Below are 18,071 nucleotides of genomic sequence, written 5' to 3' on the forward strand. Positions count from 1 at the left end.
GTAATATAATTATACAATCGTATTAATAAGTATGTATTTATCGCTTAATTCAATAATTATTAATACCTCTATTTTAAATTATATTTAATTTTAATAATATGTTATCAGTTTATCATTAACTAATTGTCTAAAAAATAATATTTAATACAATACAAAGTTGGGGAAATGAATTAAAAGTACTTCGGTACATCAAGTCACTAATATTTTACTTATTTTATTAAGTTCTTAAACTTTGGATAAAATGCTATAAGCATTTATAATATAATATATGAATAAAAGTAAATACCTAAGTATAGTATTTAGTTAACAATTTATTATTTGATAATAATACATTACAATAATTTATATATTTATAAAATCATAATTTATATACAGAAGTATATTCCAATTTCTAATTTACTACAATTGTAATATATCAATAAACTATTGATACATTAATTAAAATCCGTCGTATCCTACAACTCTACAAGTCACAATATTATAGCTATTAATTTAAAAATCTAGTTAATAAAATAAAAACTCCGATCGCTTTCTCACATTAAATTACATCCATAGTTTTAAGTTGTAACAATTAAATGATTTATATAGTCATAATCATTTATATTACTTATGTACTCCGTTCTTTGAAAAAAAAAAAAAAATGATGTTCACTGATTGTACAGTTTTTAACACGCTAAGTATAGATATTTATAGTAACATTAAATTTATTACATTATTACTATATTGAATCATTAAAATAATATAATATGTTAATAAGTTATATACCTCATATACCTATATAATATGTGCTTCTCGGATCAGTCATAATCTGTACACAGTACTCGTATCACTAGGTATGTATCAATGGGTAAAATATTATGCATGAATATAGAATGAACTTTTAACTACGTGCAAGTTATAGGCTTAAACACGATAATCGTTATCGCACCAATGATTATGATTATTACATAGGTATACGTCTATCATAATAAAAGGGAAAAGGCCGAAAAATGAACTGCTGTAAGAGGCACGTGCAATGGCGCGGGATAGACGGCGTCGATATTAATATAATTATTAAAAAAAAAATATGTATATAATATACAATTTCGACTTACCGACGGGTTGGCCATACATCTGCGCATCGGGTCCGCGGAATTCCGGTACGTCGGCGAATAACGGCCGGGAAAACACGGTCCGGTGGCTGTGATGGGCAACGGCGGTTTGCCGGCCATCATTTTCTCCGATCCATACATCATGGTCATCATACCATTTGCGGCAATGCAGTCGCACGCGACGACGCGTTATTCTATACGGTTAACGGCGTGGGCGTAGAGCGTGCAACCGCAGGCAGGAACCTGTGTAATAGGCCGCGATCCGGACGGGAACACGTGCGATTTTTAAACAAGGTATTTATATGCAGTTTTTTTTCAAAACTCGTCGTGTCGGTATAACAATAACTATATATCACTGTATGTGTTATCCGTAACCCATTATCGTAGATTTCTGGACGAGCGGCAACATCGCAATGCCGATATTATATTATTAAACAAAATATTATTGTTCGTAGATTACAGTTTATGTTTATTATCGCGGAAATATAGATAATATAATAGTGTATTATTGTGGGTGTACAATAGGTGTGGATTTCCGTCGTTTTTCCGACCACGTGACGGGTGAGCAGTGATGATCGACGCAGAGCGTGTGCAATACGTTCGCGCGTAGTCGTGCGTGTGTGTGTTGGCGAGTTCGCGTGTAAACCCAATAATAACCGACCGCGGTGTATCGCTCGTATCGCCCGACGGTCTGCGCGTCCGGCGGCACTGTGTATGTGCGTCGTCCGCGGCGGCGGCGGTGGCGGCGCGGCAGCGGTCGTGGTGGTGGTGGTCGTCGTCGTCGTCGTCGTCGCGGGGTCGGCACCGCCGTCGGCCGCCGTCGTCGCGCCGTGGGCTGGATCGTCGCGTCGCGGGGCGGGCGCGCGTGCGCCGCTGCGTATCGGTGGTGACGCCATGGCGCCGCGCGCTCGCCTGGCCCCCGGCCCCCGACCCGGCAGAGCGCACGCGTCGACCCGCCACGCCAGACGCCGCCGCTGCCGCCGCCTCGCCGACAGCCGGGGTCAAAACGTAAATATGATTTCGGCGTGCCCGCGCATAATGCACACTGATGGGTGTTTTAAACTTAACTACCCCACTACCCCCATCCCGCAGATGCCGATCATCCCTTCCCGCGGCACTCCGACCACCGTCGTTTCGCATCCCCCTCCCCATCCCTCCACCACCGCCACCACAACCAAACGTCGACGACTACACTACAATATATATATATATGTATTTATATTATAATATACGTTTATATATATATATACATACAACAGCGTTCGTCCCTTAACTGCGCGGCGATATTCTTCTCCGCCCCCCTCATACCCGCCAACCGTTGGCGATGGTTATATACACAATATACACATCGGGAGCGCGCGTGCGCGAGCGTTCTAATTAACTGCGCGTGATAGGTATTATATATATATATATATATATATATACACACACAGTGTATTACTGTTTAGGTAGGGTAGGTACGTGCCGCGTCCCGAACTTTTACCGACGAATTATATTACAAAAGTACTTATACACTCTATTCCGTCGGCTTACAGTTACAGGTACCTATACGAAATATGCGTATATGGTAATAAGTGTATATAGGTATATGTATATATTGTATATAGGTAACTGCGGGTATTATACTACACTTCCGTGTACAAAATCTGCCGCAACTCGACGATGACGGCTATACGGGCGCGCCTACATGTTTTGCCTTAATGATAATTTATCGGTTTTATTATGTTTATCGACATAGAGTGAGAGAGAGACGTCTGCACCGCCGCCACAGCTCAGCTATTACGAGAATATTATTTTACCTACGGGGCATCACGATATAATAATAATAATAATAATAACATAAGCCCTACTGCAACAGACGGATGAAATAGTACACGTGCGAGATCGCGGGTGTAATGGGAGTATATATTATTATAAATTATAATCTTAACATATAGGTATAGTCTTAATCTTTATCGTCAAGCAGTATGTTTAAAGTAAAAACCGATATACGATATACAGGAAGCAGACTGCTTATACGCTATTAAGTGCTTATGCATTTTGGAAAATTAATATATCAAGATAATTTCGAATAGAAAATCTATAATATCAATTTTATTAACATATTTCTGAGATTGTTAAATTTATTTTATGTAATGAAAATTAAGTCTCGAAGGTGTCAAAGTGCGCTACCAATAGATACATGAAAATATGCTAGAACGAGCGTGGCGCAACTTCATACCCGATTAGAAAACGCCACCTGGAAAAACAGACGTCACCTGCAAGACGTAATTTTCAATACTTAAAATAAATGTTATAACCTCATGAACATTTAAAAAAAGTAAATTACATTTTTTCTATGTACCTATATACTTTAGTGTTCATATATGAACGGTGTTATTTCATGATATATCTAAGCAATTTATACACTAACCAAATAAAGACATAAACCACATAATTTTTAATTTTACTAAATAGTCTAAAACATCTTCCTTTATTGTTCAACTACATTTGGAAGTAGTTATAAAATAAAATGAGATTTCTGCAGCGTATGAACTAGTTGGTGAGGTTTTTTTTTGTGATCGATAACAAGCTAGTACGATGATTATTTTATTTAATAATAAACACTAATAACAATGATACACATTACCAAAATAGTACTTCAGCACTTCTGTATAACTAATATAACCAATATAACTAATGTATCTTGCCTTTTATTCAAAATTACCATTATATTTAAGAATTGTGCATTGCGTATTTCAAAATGTCACCAAAGTCAATCTTGTAATATTTAATAAATATATAGTATTCCATTATAGTCTATGTTCAAATGTATCCAGTTAAAAAAATAATATCATTTTTTAAATATAAAATATTATGAACAATTAATTATACTATGCATAGAAATTATTTTATTTTGTATATGATTATATTTTGATATTGAAGTATTCATACATAAATTTTCAATTTAGGTATGTATAATTTTGTTCTTTATAAATGTATGTGAAAAATATTTAAAATATAAAATATATTATTATTCCTAAACGTAATCAATATTTTTCGTTATCAAAATAAAGATTTTAAACATAATCTTAAATAATTAGTTAATGAAGTGGATAGTTTAACTATTCTCGATTTAGGAATTTTATCAACAATTTTAACTAAAGCAGTTAATTGAACTATAAACTAACAAATATCATACTTTAACGGTTAAATGCATATGGTTTCAGTCTTTCAGAACACTTTTGGAGCTGAATAACACTATAGATAACCATAATTCAACGAGAAAAACAAACACGGAAATTTATCAAAACATATTTCAAATAATATATGAATCTATCAAGAATCAAATATAATAAACCGTCAGGTTCACCTGTTTAAAAATTATTACAAAAAAAAAAAGTCTGTTGTTGATGTATTGAAAATCATATTCATCGAAATATTTATCTGGTTTCTTGCTAACATTTTCTAATAATATTTTTGATAGACATATAATATATTCTGAGATGTAAAAGATTTTATGCAATTTTTTAAATTGATTGAGTAAATTAAATGATTTGTAAATAATAAAAAATGTTGGAATTCAATCTGCTGCATAGTAGATTTTTAATGCATACCTGTCTTGTCAGGACAGGTAGATATCTACTGTAATGATTGTATTGCATTTGAATTCACAGTATCCATTACATTATTACAAATTTGTTTAATTCAAATTCACTGTGTCCATTATAACAAATATGTCAGCCTCTGTTTCTAAAGATGTATTATAATTTATATTTATTACAGTACGTAATATTTTAGCTAAATTATACATATTTTCGCAAAAACATCATATGATATATTATTTAATAATTAATAATTATTATATTATATCAGATATTTTTGTTATTTACTTATAACCGTAGGGCTAGGATTTATATGCAACAGTATATTTTTTTACGATCTCTGATTATTATTTTTGTCAATAATTTCGCCTCATAATGAGTTAAATGGTGATTTTTTTTTATCTGGCATATTTTTCCAAAATATGCATATTAATTATTTCATATATATTGTAATAAATGAAAAGATGGAATTAAATTTAACCCTTTTATACTTAACAACTTCTTATTAATAATGTTTTAAAAAATTATTACAAATTTAAAAAACATTGTAATTACATGCAGCGTGAACTTTCTCTCGTTTTTCAAAATGTCTTGATGACCATATTTATATACCAAAGAAGCAATTCACGCCGCGCTCTATGATACATCAGTATTATCTTATAAGTAAGGCTAGGATTTAAATGAAATAAAAAGTTGTAAAATATGCATTAAATTTATATATGCCAAAAAAAAATATATATATACTTATATATACACTCAATAAAAAATTTAATACGTATTAAAATAAATAAAATATTATTTTTAACTATTAATAACGCTATTCAAATGTATTACACGAAACAATTACATGGTGTTTTATTAAATTTTCAAAACTGAACGATCATCTGTTAGACCTTAATATGTTCTCTACAATGTGTAACTCCGTTCAACATAATTTTCGCATATCTAAATTTTCCCTGAAGTTAGATTTGACTATTTGAGAAATCTTATCCAGATTAGTGCCAATGTGCCATTTGGAATCAGTAGTTGAATAAATTTAAATTTACAATAATCCATAACTTTTTCATTATTCATGAATAATGTTTAAATTTTGAATTACAAAAAAAATAAATATCAGTTAACAAAAATATTTTAATTTTTAATTTTATCAGTATTCATGTATTTATTTTCATCGCATAAGACTTCATTATGGAATTAATTATTTTACATATTAAATATCTTCGATCATATTATGATTTGCCATATATGCCATATAGTAAAAAGCATATATTGTTTTATTATCTACACGTGGTATTATTATTTATTTTAATATCAATACAGGTTAGTATTATTAATTACTAATTAATATAACTACTTACAAAAAAATTAATTTATTGAGTAACATTTTAAATGGTATTCATTTCAATGGCTAAGATATATCAAGATGGCAGAACTTTAATAGAGTTATTGTTATTTTTTTTTTACGACTATTTTTGTTGTTAAGGTTATTGATAGATAATATATAAGCAATAAGTATCCACGTGATTCTATGCGTCTGTTTGACTAATTCCAAATTCAAAATTAGCATTAAGGAAGTTACGAATTATCATGTATATTTTGCAATTTGTATTACTTTCTAAATATAATTTTAATTTTAAAGTTGACTACAAGTAGTAAATCTTACACTTTTTACTTTTATTTTAAGGTATTATAACAGTAAACATTGCATCAGAGCCTTTGCAGTAATTGAAATGTTAAAACCAGTCATATTATCTATATTAGACACAATATAGACAATCAAACAATTTTGTTTTAAATTAAGTAGATTTATAATTAAATTACGCAAATAATAGAGTTTTAAGTTCTTGATTAAGATTTGTTCATAACTTTTTATTACAAACACAACTTTATCAATAAAAATAGTTCAAGAAGTTATCCATATATTTTGAAAAGAGTTTATTAGAATACATTTTATAATTTAAACGAGTGATGTATTCAATTATTAAAGTAATAAATAATATTTGATTGGGTATTTTATATACTATATATAATAACTAAAAAAATATATTACAGTTATTTAAAGTACCAGTTGACTTCAACACAATTTACATTTTTATTTTTTAGAATACCTAAAATTGCGCGTTTGAATGTGATATGTGAAGAAACCATTTTAAGTTATACGTAGTGTTACACCAATACCATTTATAGCGATTCTACGGATATTGCTTTTTAATAGAGTTAACCGTACGAGTGTTCAAACCATCAATCGTGCGCGACGCTCAAGACCACTGCCGTCGTTCTTTACGATTCCCCGGACGCCCTGAAGCAGCTATATGCTGTACGTATACGCGCGTGAGCCCTCTTAGATTTACGATATCCGTCTGGTATTATAATTTTGGTCTATAAAAAATCCTGAAGGAAGAAATTCGAAGCAATCGAGTACAAGACGTTTGCGGAGGAGCAAAGTCGGGGGCAAAAAAGAAAAAAAGTAAAATACGGCATTGTAATGCTCGCCAACCGAACCGACTCAATTATTAATATTCTATTAGACCCGAAGTATTGTGTATACTACCTACCTGCCGTGCCCGGGAGCATGAAATGGCTTTAATATCCACCCCGCGGAATTGCAGGAAAAGTAAGAAAGAAGCGAAAAAAAGTGTAGATTTTTATATTCCTTTTTTTCGTATTTTACTTTTCTGTGTTGCCTTTTTTCTACACACAATCGTATAAAAACGGACCTGGGGCATTCGTCTCGTTGGTTGTTGCCCCACGGGGAGAAATTTCTTCCGACTATAGGAAAACAGAATACGGGGATGGAGGACGTTGAATTACTCTTGGATCCCGAACATCTTTTCTGTTTTTGCCCTTTTAAATTGCCGAATTCGTCGGTAAGATGCATCGCTGTCCGTTTTGCGTAGAACACCGGGCAAAGCAATAAAATCCCCCGACGTTTCGTGTACAAAGGATATAACATAGAAATATATATGCTATATAAGTATGTAGGTATTTTTATATGATACTTCTTATTTTCCTACGAAGAAAACGCATTGAGTCAAATTTTAAGTTTAGTTTATGGTCTGCTTACAGAAGAAAGTCATCAATAACTACTCGACTAATTTTATATTGTGAGTTAATATTTTGATATTATTTCATCGTCAAATATACACCAACCAAATAATACAACAATAATGTGAGACATGAGTATTAAGCGTATTTATATTTTAAAAACGAAATATTAATTATACATGTCATTATAATATAATCATAGTATATGTTAATATTATCATGATATTTTAATAACCCAATAACGATTAATCAATACACATCTTGTGTCTCTAAATATTATTATCTTAAGCATGGAAATATTAATATTATTTAAAATAATATTGAGTAGTAAATCCCTTACCCCTTGCAAAAAAAACATATTATTATATATAGTCACGCTTAAATAATCATTTCTGTTTTGATAGAACACGCAAATGTGGTTTTGTTTATCGTGTTATAATAATAGTGTATACTGAAGGGTTGTCAAATCGAACACAATCTGTTTGGAAGAACAAGTGTGCCACCCGACCCCTTTTTACGTAATGAGCGGAAGTAGTGGTTACCGGCCGGAAGTTGTGATATTCATTATTATTATTATGTTTTTATGTCCCTAATTTTTTGATCCCATTGCTAATTATTAAGTAGAAGGGTTTTGCTTATAATCCTCTAGGTCTATAGAATATGAATAACCATAAAAACAAATGTTATTTTAACATAAAAATATTTTTATGATACTCAGCTATTTTGATATAACAATAACCATATAATATATTTTTATGTACTCAGAGAATAATGAATTATGTATATTTTAAAATTAATAGATCTTTAAATTCATAATGTTTATTTAAAATACATTGCTTTAACTTATTTAATATTTAATTAGATATTGTTTTATATTTTTAACCTAATAATTATGCGCTATAATTTAATAATAAATAAGTATTAAACTGTTAAATAAAATAGTAATAATTTTAATGTGATATGTATTTATTCAATTTATTGTATACGCAGTTCCAATATAATATAATGTAAGAGTGCAATTACATATTGTTAAAATTACATATTGAAACCAAAATATCATAACCGTATGATAAACACGAAAAAACACTGTAAAATGTTGTTATTTGTTATATTATATAAATTATTACCTACGCTAAAATGATCCATGGAATTGCATGGTACACGATTTAATGAAAACACACTATTTCGTACTCAAATATAATTTTCAAATTACTCGTTGTCTTACAAAATTACAAAATAATTATGTCATGGCAGAAATGGTCTCTAAATTAACTTTGTATAAGTTATTTGATTCAAATTTATTTTAATTTTTTGTATAATCAAAGTATGTAGAGTATTTAGTACTCTATAATATTCAAATCATATCTGTAACACTTTGATGAAAATAGTCATAGATCTGAAATATTTTTATAGCTGATTAAATTTAAAATATACAAATTATGATACAATTTATAATTTATAATTAATTATAATAAATTTATCTTTCAATAATATTTTCAAACTTAAATAATAAACTATTTTTTTTTACATAGAAAATATAATATAAAAAGTTAGATATATTTAATAAATCATATAGTTCATGTTTATGTATTTCGATGTTATTTAGCTATAGATATACTTTGTATGTATATAATATCATAATCTAAATAAGTTTTTTAAATGCAGAGTCGTTATTTTGGTAGTAAGTATGCAATTACAACATAATTGTTTGGGTTTGTTTTTTTTTCATAGAATTACCAGTTAAACATCGTGTGGAAATTGAATTTTTTTTAATATAGTAAACTCGTTTTTAGTGTACTACATGTATCAATAACAGCCATCCAAACAGACCCGGGGCGAGACTTAACCCTCCATCGATGAGGATATAGTCACTCGGTGATTTGTTTCACTTTAGCTTCCCCCTTACTCAAATACTGATTCAATTATTTTAGCCCTATTGTTAGCTCTTACAAATAAATTTAAATGTAAAAAAAATCAGTATAGCCACTATATTTAGATTTTACTAGCAATCAAATCATGTTACATAACCAGTAATATTGTGAATTTAAGATATTACAAAAACTATATAGAAAACATGTATTTTTTTTAAATCCCGCATTGATCATAAATATGTATATATCAAAAGAAAATAATCTATTTATATTGTGTATTTGTGTTAATTACTGGTTAAATAAAACATTGTAATAATTTATAGACCAATAATGTAATTAAATTTTCTATAAAGCCATCTATTAAAAAAAAAAGATCTCGACTTTAGTGAAAGTTGAATAAAATATACGGATCTATCAGAACAAAAGTAAATTTTGTTTTCATAAATTAAATTTTTTACTAACAAAATAAAATATTTTACAGTTGGTAGATAAATTGAATTTAATTATTTGCAACTTGTGTTTTATATCATACCGAAATAGTTCATATTATAAGTTATGAATTAAAAATTATAATTTATAGGTATTTTTATTTACTTATAGTTAAAATATCAATATAAAAATCCAAACAAAAAACTACTGGCATTTCTTAGTCAGAAATTGTACAGAATATGTTTCTTGCTAATTCATAATATAATTATTACTTATTACATAATGCATAAATTACGAGAAAAGTTACTCTCACCAATTGAAATACGTCAGTGGTTCCGTCGAATTAAAAATGTGATTTTTCGAATAAAACTATAGCCCAAAAAGATTCGATATGCCGGTGCCGCCATACTACTGTTAAACGAAGGAAAGAGTGAAGGGTTATCTCCAACGGGTAGTTAAAAATTAAAATGTTACTGTCATGATTTCGGATGACAGCGAGGCCAACGAGCCACGTCGAGTGTATATAACAGCGGGGGAAGTGCTACTCTATCGCCGCCTCTACTAAAAGCCTCAGAGATCGATTCGCCCTGCAGGTCTCTTGTGCCATCGGTATTTCCATCGTGTGTTAGTGAAGAGAAACGTTGTGTTATCTAACCAACGCAGCGATGGTAGTGGCGGTGACTGGAGGTTATGGTAGAGGTAGTGGTGTTGCTGCCAGAAGACGATCGATTCCAGTAGAAAATGTCTAAGCAAATTTGGATTTATTGGCCGATCTGTGCGAGAGTAAGATAAAATCACTTATTGGTAGGTAGGTATAGCAAAGAGAAGATGTGGCTTTGTCTAAGTCTACAACAGGCGAGTAAAACGAAAAAACACGATAGCTCAATCAAACAATAGCCTTTCCAAACGGTAGTGTAGGATAAATCATTATGTCGTTTTCATTGAAAAAGAATCTCAAAAGTCCATTACTTTTCGCTTGAGGGGATGTCTTGTGTGATAAACTAATCGGATCTGATTTATTAAATTACTCTTTGTTTTAGAAATATTGAACAAAATATGCTTACCAATGTACGACATAAGCTTTTTTTATGATTTATATACATTCATTTATACTGTATAGTGTCATTTATTATTAAAACTAACTTATAAACTATTAGATCAAACAACTCTACTGTGGTAAAACATTAAAAATCCAAAGGATAGAAAGAGAAATTAATAATATCAACTGACGTCATAGAAGACACATATTAATTACAGATGGACATTGGACACCTCATGGTCATGGAAGACCATTTTTGAAAATTATTTATAACAGTAATTTAACAAATCTCACTCGAAATCCGGCCAAATGTCAATACGTGGCAAAACTAAACTTTAAAGAAGTTTTCGGGAAAACTATAGCTATAAAATTAGAAGCAGTCAGGAAACTTATCAGATGAAGCCGAATCAAATACCTATTTAATATAATAAATCATTATAAAAACTAAATAATACGTAAATAATGGAAGTTATAACATCACCTGAAAAAACCAAAAAAAAAAAAAAAAAAAAATGATTACAAGATACTTATTTGTAGATAATTTTCTTGTAATATACTAATAAATAATGATAATTCAATTTTTAAAAATTAACAAAATACCTAAATTATTTTGAAATGAAACATAATTCGTATATATTTTAAAAACGTATTTTATTATATTATATACCTTTTTGATATAATATTTTTTTTTATCCAGTTAGGAATAAACGAATGATATATTGTATTGCTACATTTACAAAGATATTTTATTAGAGTTTAATATATTATTTATAATGTATATTTATATATATATTATTAATTTATTTTTCTATTAGTGATATGCAGAAGTTGAACTAAATTTCGCCAAAAACCAACCGCATATATTATATACTAACTACTAACGTATAGTGAAATAGTGTAAATATAAGTTATTATTTATCGTATGAATTAAAAAATAAGGTACTTAAAATATAGATTAAGATTAATTAAAATATTATGGGCATATTTTTATTATGTATATAATCTAATAATATACTCAGTAGGACAGTTATGCCTCAAAAAATAACATTTTTAATAGTAGAAAATAATTGAAATCGTTATTTATCATTGAAAATTTAAATGTTCAATTTTGCCAAATTTAAAAATGCCAATAAAAAAAATGTAAATACTTATGTATTTTTTAGATTTTAATTTTCTGTAAGAGCAACTTACAAGGAAATTTATTTTTGATTTAAAATAAAATAATAATTCAAAAATTTTCATAATTTTGACGATCGACATGGTTAACTTTCAATAACAATATATTATTTTATCTTTTTTTACAAATATATACGTTATAATATATATTATGAAGACTTAATTTCATCAAAGGTATATTTACTTTAAAATAATTCCGGTAATTATTTTGTAAATAAAAGTTTAAAAATGTCTAATCATTCTCTTTAAATAATTTAACTTCGTTAAATTTACATTAGTATCTTTAAAACATTTTTTCTTAGATATATACAAAATAACGACAATATGAGAGAAGTTAAAAAAAAAACTAAAGGAAATTTATGTAATTACAATGCAAAATAAATACATAGATTTAGGACATGAATTTAACAGTTAAAAGTTCAATTTTAATATTTGTAAAACTAAAACAATAATTTATATTAAAAGTTTTTAGTACACCTAAATATATTGAATTTTTAACTATAATAGTACATTTATATTTTTTAATAAAAAAACATCTAAGTTCCAAACAACCTAAAAAAACTTTAAATATACTTTAACATATAGCTAACTAACTTTAAACTTTTTTATTCTTATATTTATTAAATTTTTTTTAATAAAACTGTATAATTACTTAAGTTTTACTTTTTATAGTTAAATTCAATGTAGATACTTAATTTTCAATATATATAATGTTCTCACTTAATCAAAAATAATTTAGTAGGTATATATATATAAAAAGAATAGGTAAGTGAGGGATACCGCTCACCTGTAAATTAGGTGTCGAGTTGGTATCTTATACAGCTATAATAATATATTTCGTGGATTCTTGTAATAAATTTTCAAACATTTCTACTGAGCAAATAATTTTTCATCAATTTTTATAAAAAAAAAACTATAATAAATTGAAAATGTGATCGTATAATGAAAATAGTAATAATATGAACATTTGGTAAAAACTTCAAATTTATATTGTTATTTCTTCTTTTGAAATACAATAATTATATTCAAAATTATTTGAGGATAAATAATTATTTTACTGTTGAATATTCAAAACCACCCCCATTTTTGAAAATCGAAACATTTTATTGACAAATTACCGTGTACTCACACACATACACACAAAACAAAACAACAAAACACATAATGATAAAATCAATACATTCATCGCTTTGCTCAGAATCTAAAAAAAAAATCTAATAAAAATGTTTATTATATATTATTATTATTATTTTCATACTTTATCCTATTCTAAATATCTATATACATTTTTGTAAATAATTTAAATTTATCAAATGAATCTACACTACCTATAATTTATCAAAAAAAAAAAAAGTACTGTTACTACAACAAGTTAGATGAAGTTGACAGAAAAACTTAATAATATAAAAATTAAAAAAAAAAAAATGAATATAATAATAACACATTATTACTATAATAACTACTATAACAGACTATAGACTTAATTTTTCTGTTTAATGATTATTAATTTTTTAGCGGTTTTTAGTGATTAAATTATTTTAAAATTCACTTTTTTAACAATATTTTAGATAGTTATACTTCATTTTATATATATATATATATATATACTAGTATACCTAATATTTATATTTCAAGATGTATTTCGGTCGTCATTTTTAGAACAAAAAAATATGGTGTTCTCGGTTGGATTAGTGTTAGTATAAATGACAATTTATATTTCTATCACGTTCTACTTTTATTTTGGTATAAAACGTATTTGCTTGATCTGTCGTAAAAGTTCGGTGTACTTACGCAAGAAGCTTTAACAAAAATCACACACATCGTGATGTATATGATAAACTCACGATTCACATTCATTATACATGATTAATATAACAAGTGCAAAATTATAATAGCAATATGTGTAAGTATAGTGATTTAGTCTTACAGTTAAAAATTTGAAAAATAAAACCAGAATGTAGTCTTACTAAAGAATGATTAACAGCTTGTGTGTAGGGTTCATCGTAACGAATCACCGGAATGGCAAGTGATAATAGTCTTTAAAAGGGGAACACATCAACCACACCGTTTACAAGATTGATTTGTCTAATTATTAAAGACGACTGTATTGTTTGGGTGAAAAATACTAGGCCAGTGGGTAGATTAGGGAAGAAATTTCCCACAGGATTTCCCCTAACGTAGTGCTGTATATTATATTCTGTTTAACACATTGTTCTATTTTACACGTAGAACGTAAATCATTATACTAATATATTTTGTTTGGAAACAACAAGTATACTCGTAATTTTTATTCAAATTATATTTAAATACTTAAAATTTACTTACTAGAAATGGTTTTACTCTTTTATACTTACCTATTTAACAATAAGTTAATACAAATACATATAATATATTTATAAATATATAGTGGTATAATTATAGATTCAATACAATTATTTTTTATTTATTCTATGTACTTGTCTGTGTGTTCCTCGATGCGAAAAACTAAATATCATAAGTATAATTAATATTAATAATATTATTATACTTTATTGCTTTAAATTTCTAAAATTTCTAATTCATAATTTTTTTTATATATAATATATTATTTTTAAACAATATTGATAGAACTAATTTATTTTGCAATTAAAGAGCTGCATATTATTCAAAATTATATTCTCATTAAAATTCAACTATAGTAAGGGTAAATAGATATGTATGTTTTTTTTAATTCCTGTAAATAAAAAAAAATATAGATATTTCATATTTTACTAAAACCCAACGACGTATTTAAAGAAAATTATTAAAAATCACAAAAAAGTTGTTACGTACATATTTTTATATTATTTTAAAGTGGTTTACGTAGAGTGAGTGATTTATTCACTAATAAACGTGCTCTACGATGAACAATTTTTCATCACTTTAAAATGTATAAAAGTCTACACATTCTTCTAAATGGTTTAGCCCAAAATCTTAATTTTTTTATCTTTTAAAGTAAATTAATTTTGTTTTGTTTTATAATTAATTACTTTCAATTTAGCTTTTAAATTTAATATTACCATAAATTATAGAATATTCAGTAAAAGTAAAAAAAAATACAAATAAATATTACACGTAAGTAATTTTAAAATCTACGTCACAGTATAGACTATAGTTACAAAATAGTACGTGTTAATTAATCAGCGTAGCTCGTACACAATATTTTAAAAACATGCAATTACTTGGGTGGTATGATATTGAGATGTTTTTGTGTAGCCCCACTGTGTAAAAGAAACAAGAAACAGCTATTTCGTCGAATTTGCTCCCCATATAATATCGTAACCACAAAAAAAAAATAAAAACAAAACTATAAAACGCGTAGGTATCTACCATATAGTTTTGATCTAATAAAGCTATACCAACATAATCAATTTAAGCAAGTGTGTGTTGCGGCGGATGTCCTCGGGCCACTCGTGTGAAACGGAAACGGTCGCGTGGCGTAGGGTGCCCCGCGCTCATCGTTGCATTTCGCAAAACACAAAAAGGACTTTTGGACACGTGCTGTCCCCCCGGGCTCGTCAATCAAATTACAATTATTCTTGTACGTACCCGTACTCGTTTTGAACTAATTTTACGTTCCGTCGACTGACAACCGTGTCAGAGAAATAATATATCTGAATATTGTTGTACGTATATAACTGTATTAAGCATTATTTGTGTATGTGTGTATATTGAGAAACAAGTATGCTGTAACAATACATAAACAATATTATAATCTAAAAACCAAAGTAAATATTAGTATAGGCGTTTAACCATTATAAATCAACATAAAATAAAATTAGGTTGAGCTATGATATTAAAATTTACAACTTTATGTATATTATGGTGATTGGATAACTAAAACAGTAATAATAGGTATATTTTATTTTAATTTTACGTGTATTTCTATTTATTGCATACTGTGCATCAGAAATCAGAACAAATGTTGTACATTACAAAGTCTGGAAATATAACGTACTAAAAGATTCTAAAAAAAAATTTTTTATGCGCTGAAAATTCAAAACAATACGCCTATAAATTGCAATTTATTTTTTTATTTTAATGATTTAAACCGAAAAAAAATGTTTAATTAAATTTATTAAAAAATATGGCTGAACTGCACATTTTCAAATTTCACTGGAGACTTTTAATTCCAAAGAAAAATTATTCTCATTTAATTATCCGTCACCACTCGTTATCTCGATTTTTACGTCGCATGATAAAAAAATTTGGATTAGGTAAAAACCTTGTTTGCGCACTATAAAGTTACATTTTTAAGTATAAACCTTTAAATAAAATTAAAAATCCCGACGTTATTGTTGAATGTCCTATAGACTATGAAAATGAAAAAAATAACTTTACAACTAAAAATTGTCAAAAAATGCTGAACAATTTAAAGTGAAAAATTCTAGTTACGGTTGAAAAATACACGAAACATATTTGTTGGAACACAACGCAAAGTGTATCGAAATCTCAGTCCCGACTCCTTGTTATTAATATTACTGCACCACGCGTGAGTATATCATCTCTGTGATTACTCAATACGACGACGAGTCTGCCAATGGACCAACCGCGTTTATAAGGGGCCATTAGTCACGGTATACTGAATCGTTAAATGTTTAGCTTGCAGGGATAATGCAACTGGGCGTTAGAAACGTCGTATTGTAGTAACGATACACACGCGGCGTTGTAGACGAAGAGACCCGGATGAGCGGTACAAGACGTATAATAATATGCAGGTTTTCGGCGAAACGTGCGTCGGTGCCTATAGCCGGCATTCCGGACGAATGGCACGAGTACAGAAAAAAATAAAACAAAAAACAAATGACGTAAGATAGAAAAGAGCGAATCTAATTTCTGATACTGTACTGCATCACACGCACACACACGAACGCGGTATGTGATATAATATAATACACGGGGCACGCCCGTCCGTGTGGAATTTCACATAAACAGAATAAAATATGGCGCGAGCGTTATACACGCTAGTTGTGCACACACACACACGCACACACACACACATATATGTATAGTCGGATAGGTATATGCAACAAAAACGTTGTTGCACACCCACACCCGCGCACAATATATATGGCGTATATACGGCCGGGTATAGTATTATGTGAATGTGTTTGTGTGAGCATACATAGTAGTAGATGAGTATAAATATAAGGGGAATAAATGATAACAATAAAAATATACACGTCGCATAAAAGTGAACGCGGGCCCGCGTGTGCGTGTACACGATGGCGCGGTGGTGTGTGTATTAGAGAGAATGGGGAGTTTCGGTCATGGGGTACTGCAGCAGCCCGGCGCCGGATGCTGCGCGAGGTCCCCGGGGATTATCTAAGGGATGATGTTCTTAGGCTTTGTGACTGTGTGTGCGTGCGTGTATTTGTGTTATTGCCAATGCCTTATACGCGCGGAAAATGATAGCGATATTGCCCCCGCGTGGGACATATGCGGCGGCGGATCCGTCGCGGCGGGGCGACGGCGGCGGTGGGTGGACGGCGCGGCGGGAAAGTACGTTTCCCGGGGCGCGTGCATATAGCCGCCAAAAGTCGCCCCCACCCCGCCCCTCACCCGCCCGCCGTTGCGTTCCGCCGCAAAAAGCGCACTCGCGCCTATGCACTCACGTGCAAAGGCCTCGGAGCGTGTGCGCGTATGCGTCTATGATGTCTGTCTGTTTTACGTACGCAAATAAGCAGCCAAGACGTTACGGAATCGCGCCCCGTAGACATAGGTACCTACCGCCATCGCTGTACAGCTAGTGCGTACACGGGTATACCTACCGCGTGGCAATCGCTTTGATCCGCTCTCCTACACATAATATTATGCG

The 18,071-nt window shown here is 29.7% G+C and overlaps 1 protein-coding gene across 2 annotated transcripts in view; it reads right to left on the reverse strand.

Moving 5' to 3' along the window:
* Window positions 1-1,788, reverse strand: part of LOC113556546 (inhibitory POU protein) — a 35,672-nt gene extending 33,884 nt beyond the window's left edge. The window contains exon 1 of one of the 2 annotated variants that reach the window (XM_026961576.1): window positions 1,095-1,788. In XM_026961576.1, the coding sequence (XP_026817377.1) occupies window positions 1,095-1,244 (150 nt within the window). In that variant the 5' untranslated portion in view covers window positions 1,245-1,788. The remainder of the gene's footprint in view (window positions 1-1,094) is intronic. The other variant, XM_026961568.1, reaches the window with a different exon arrangement.
* Window positions 1,789-18,071: the final 16,283 nt, after the last annotated feature.

Source organism: Rhopalosiphum maidis, chromosome 4 (genome assembly GCF_003676215.2).
Source record: "Rhopalosiphum maidis isolate BTI-1 chromosome 4, ASM367621v3, whole genome shotgun sequence".
NCBI classification, from domain to species: domain Eukaryota; kingdom Metazoa; phylum Arthropoda; class Insecta; order Hemiptera; family Aphididae; genus Rhopalosiphum; species Rhopalosiphum maidis.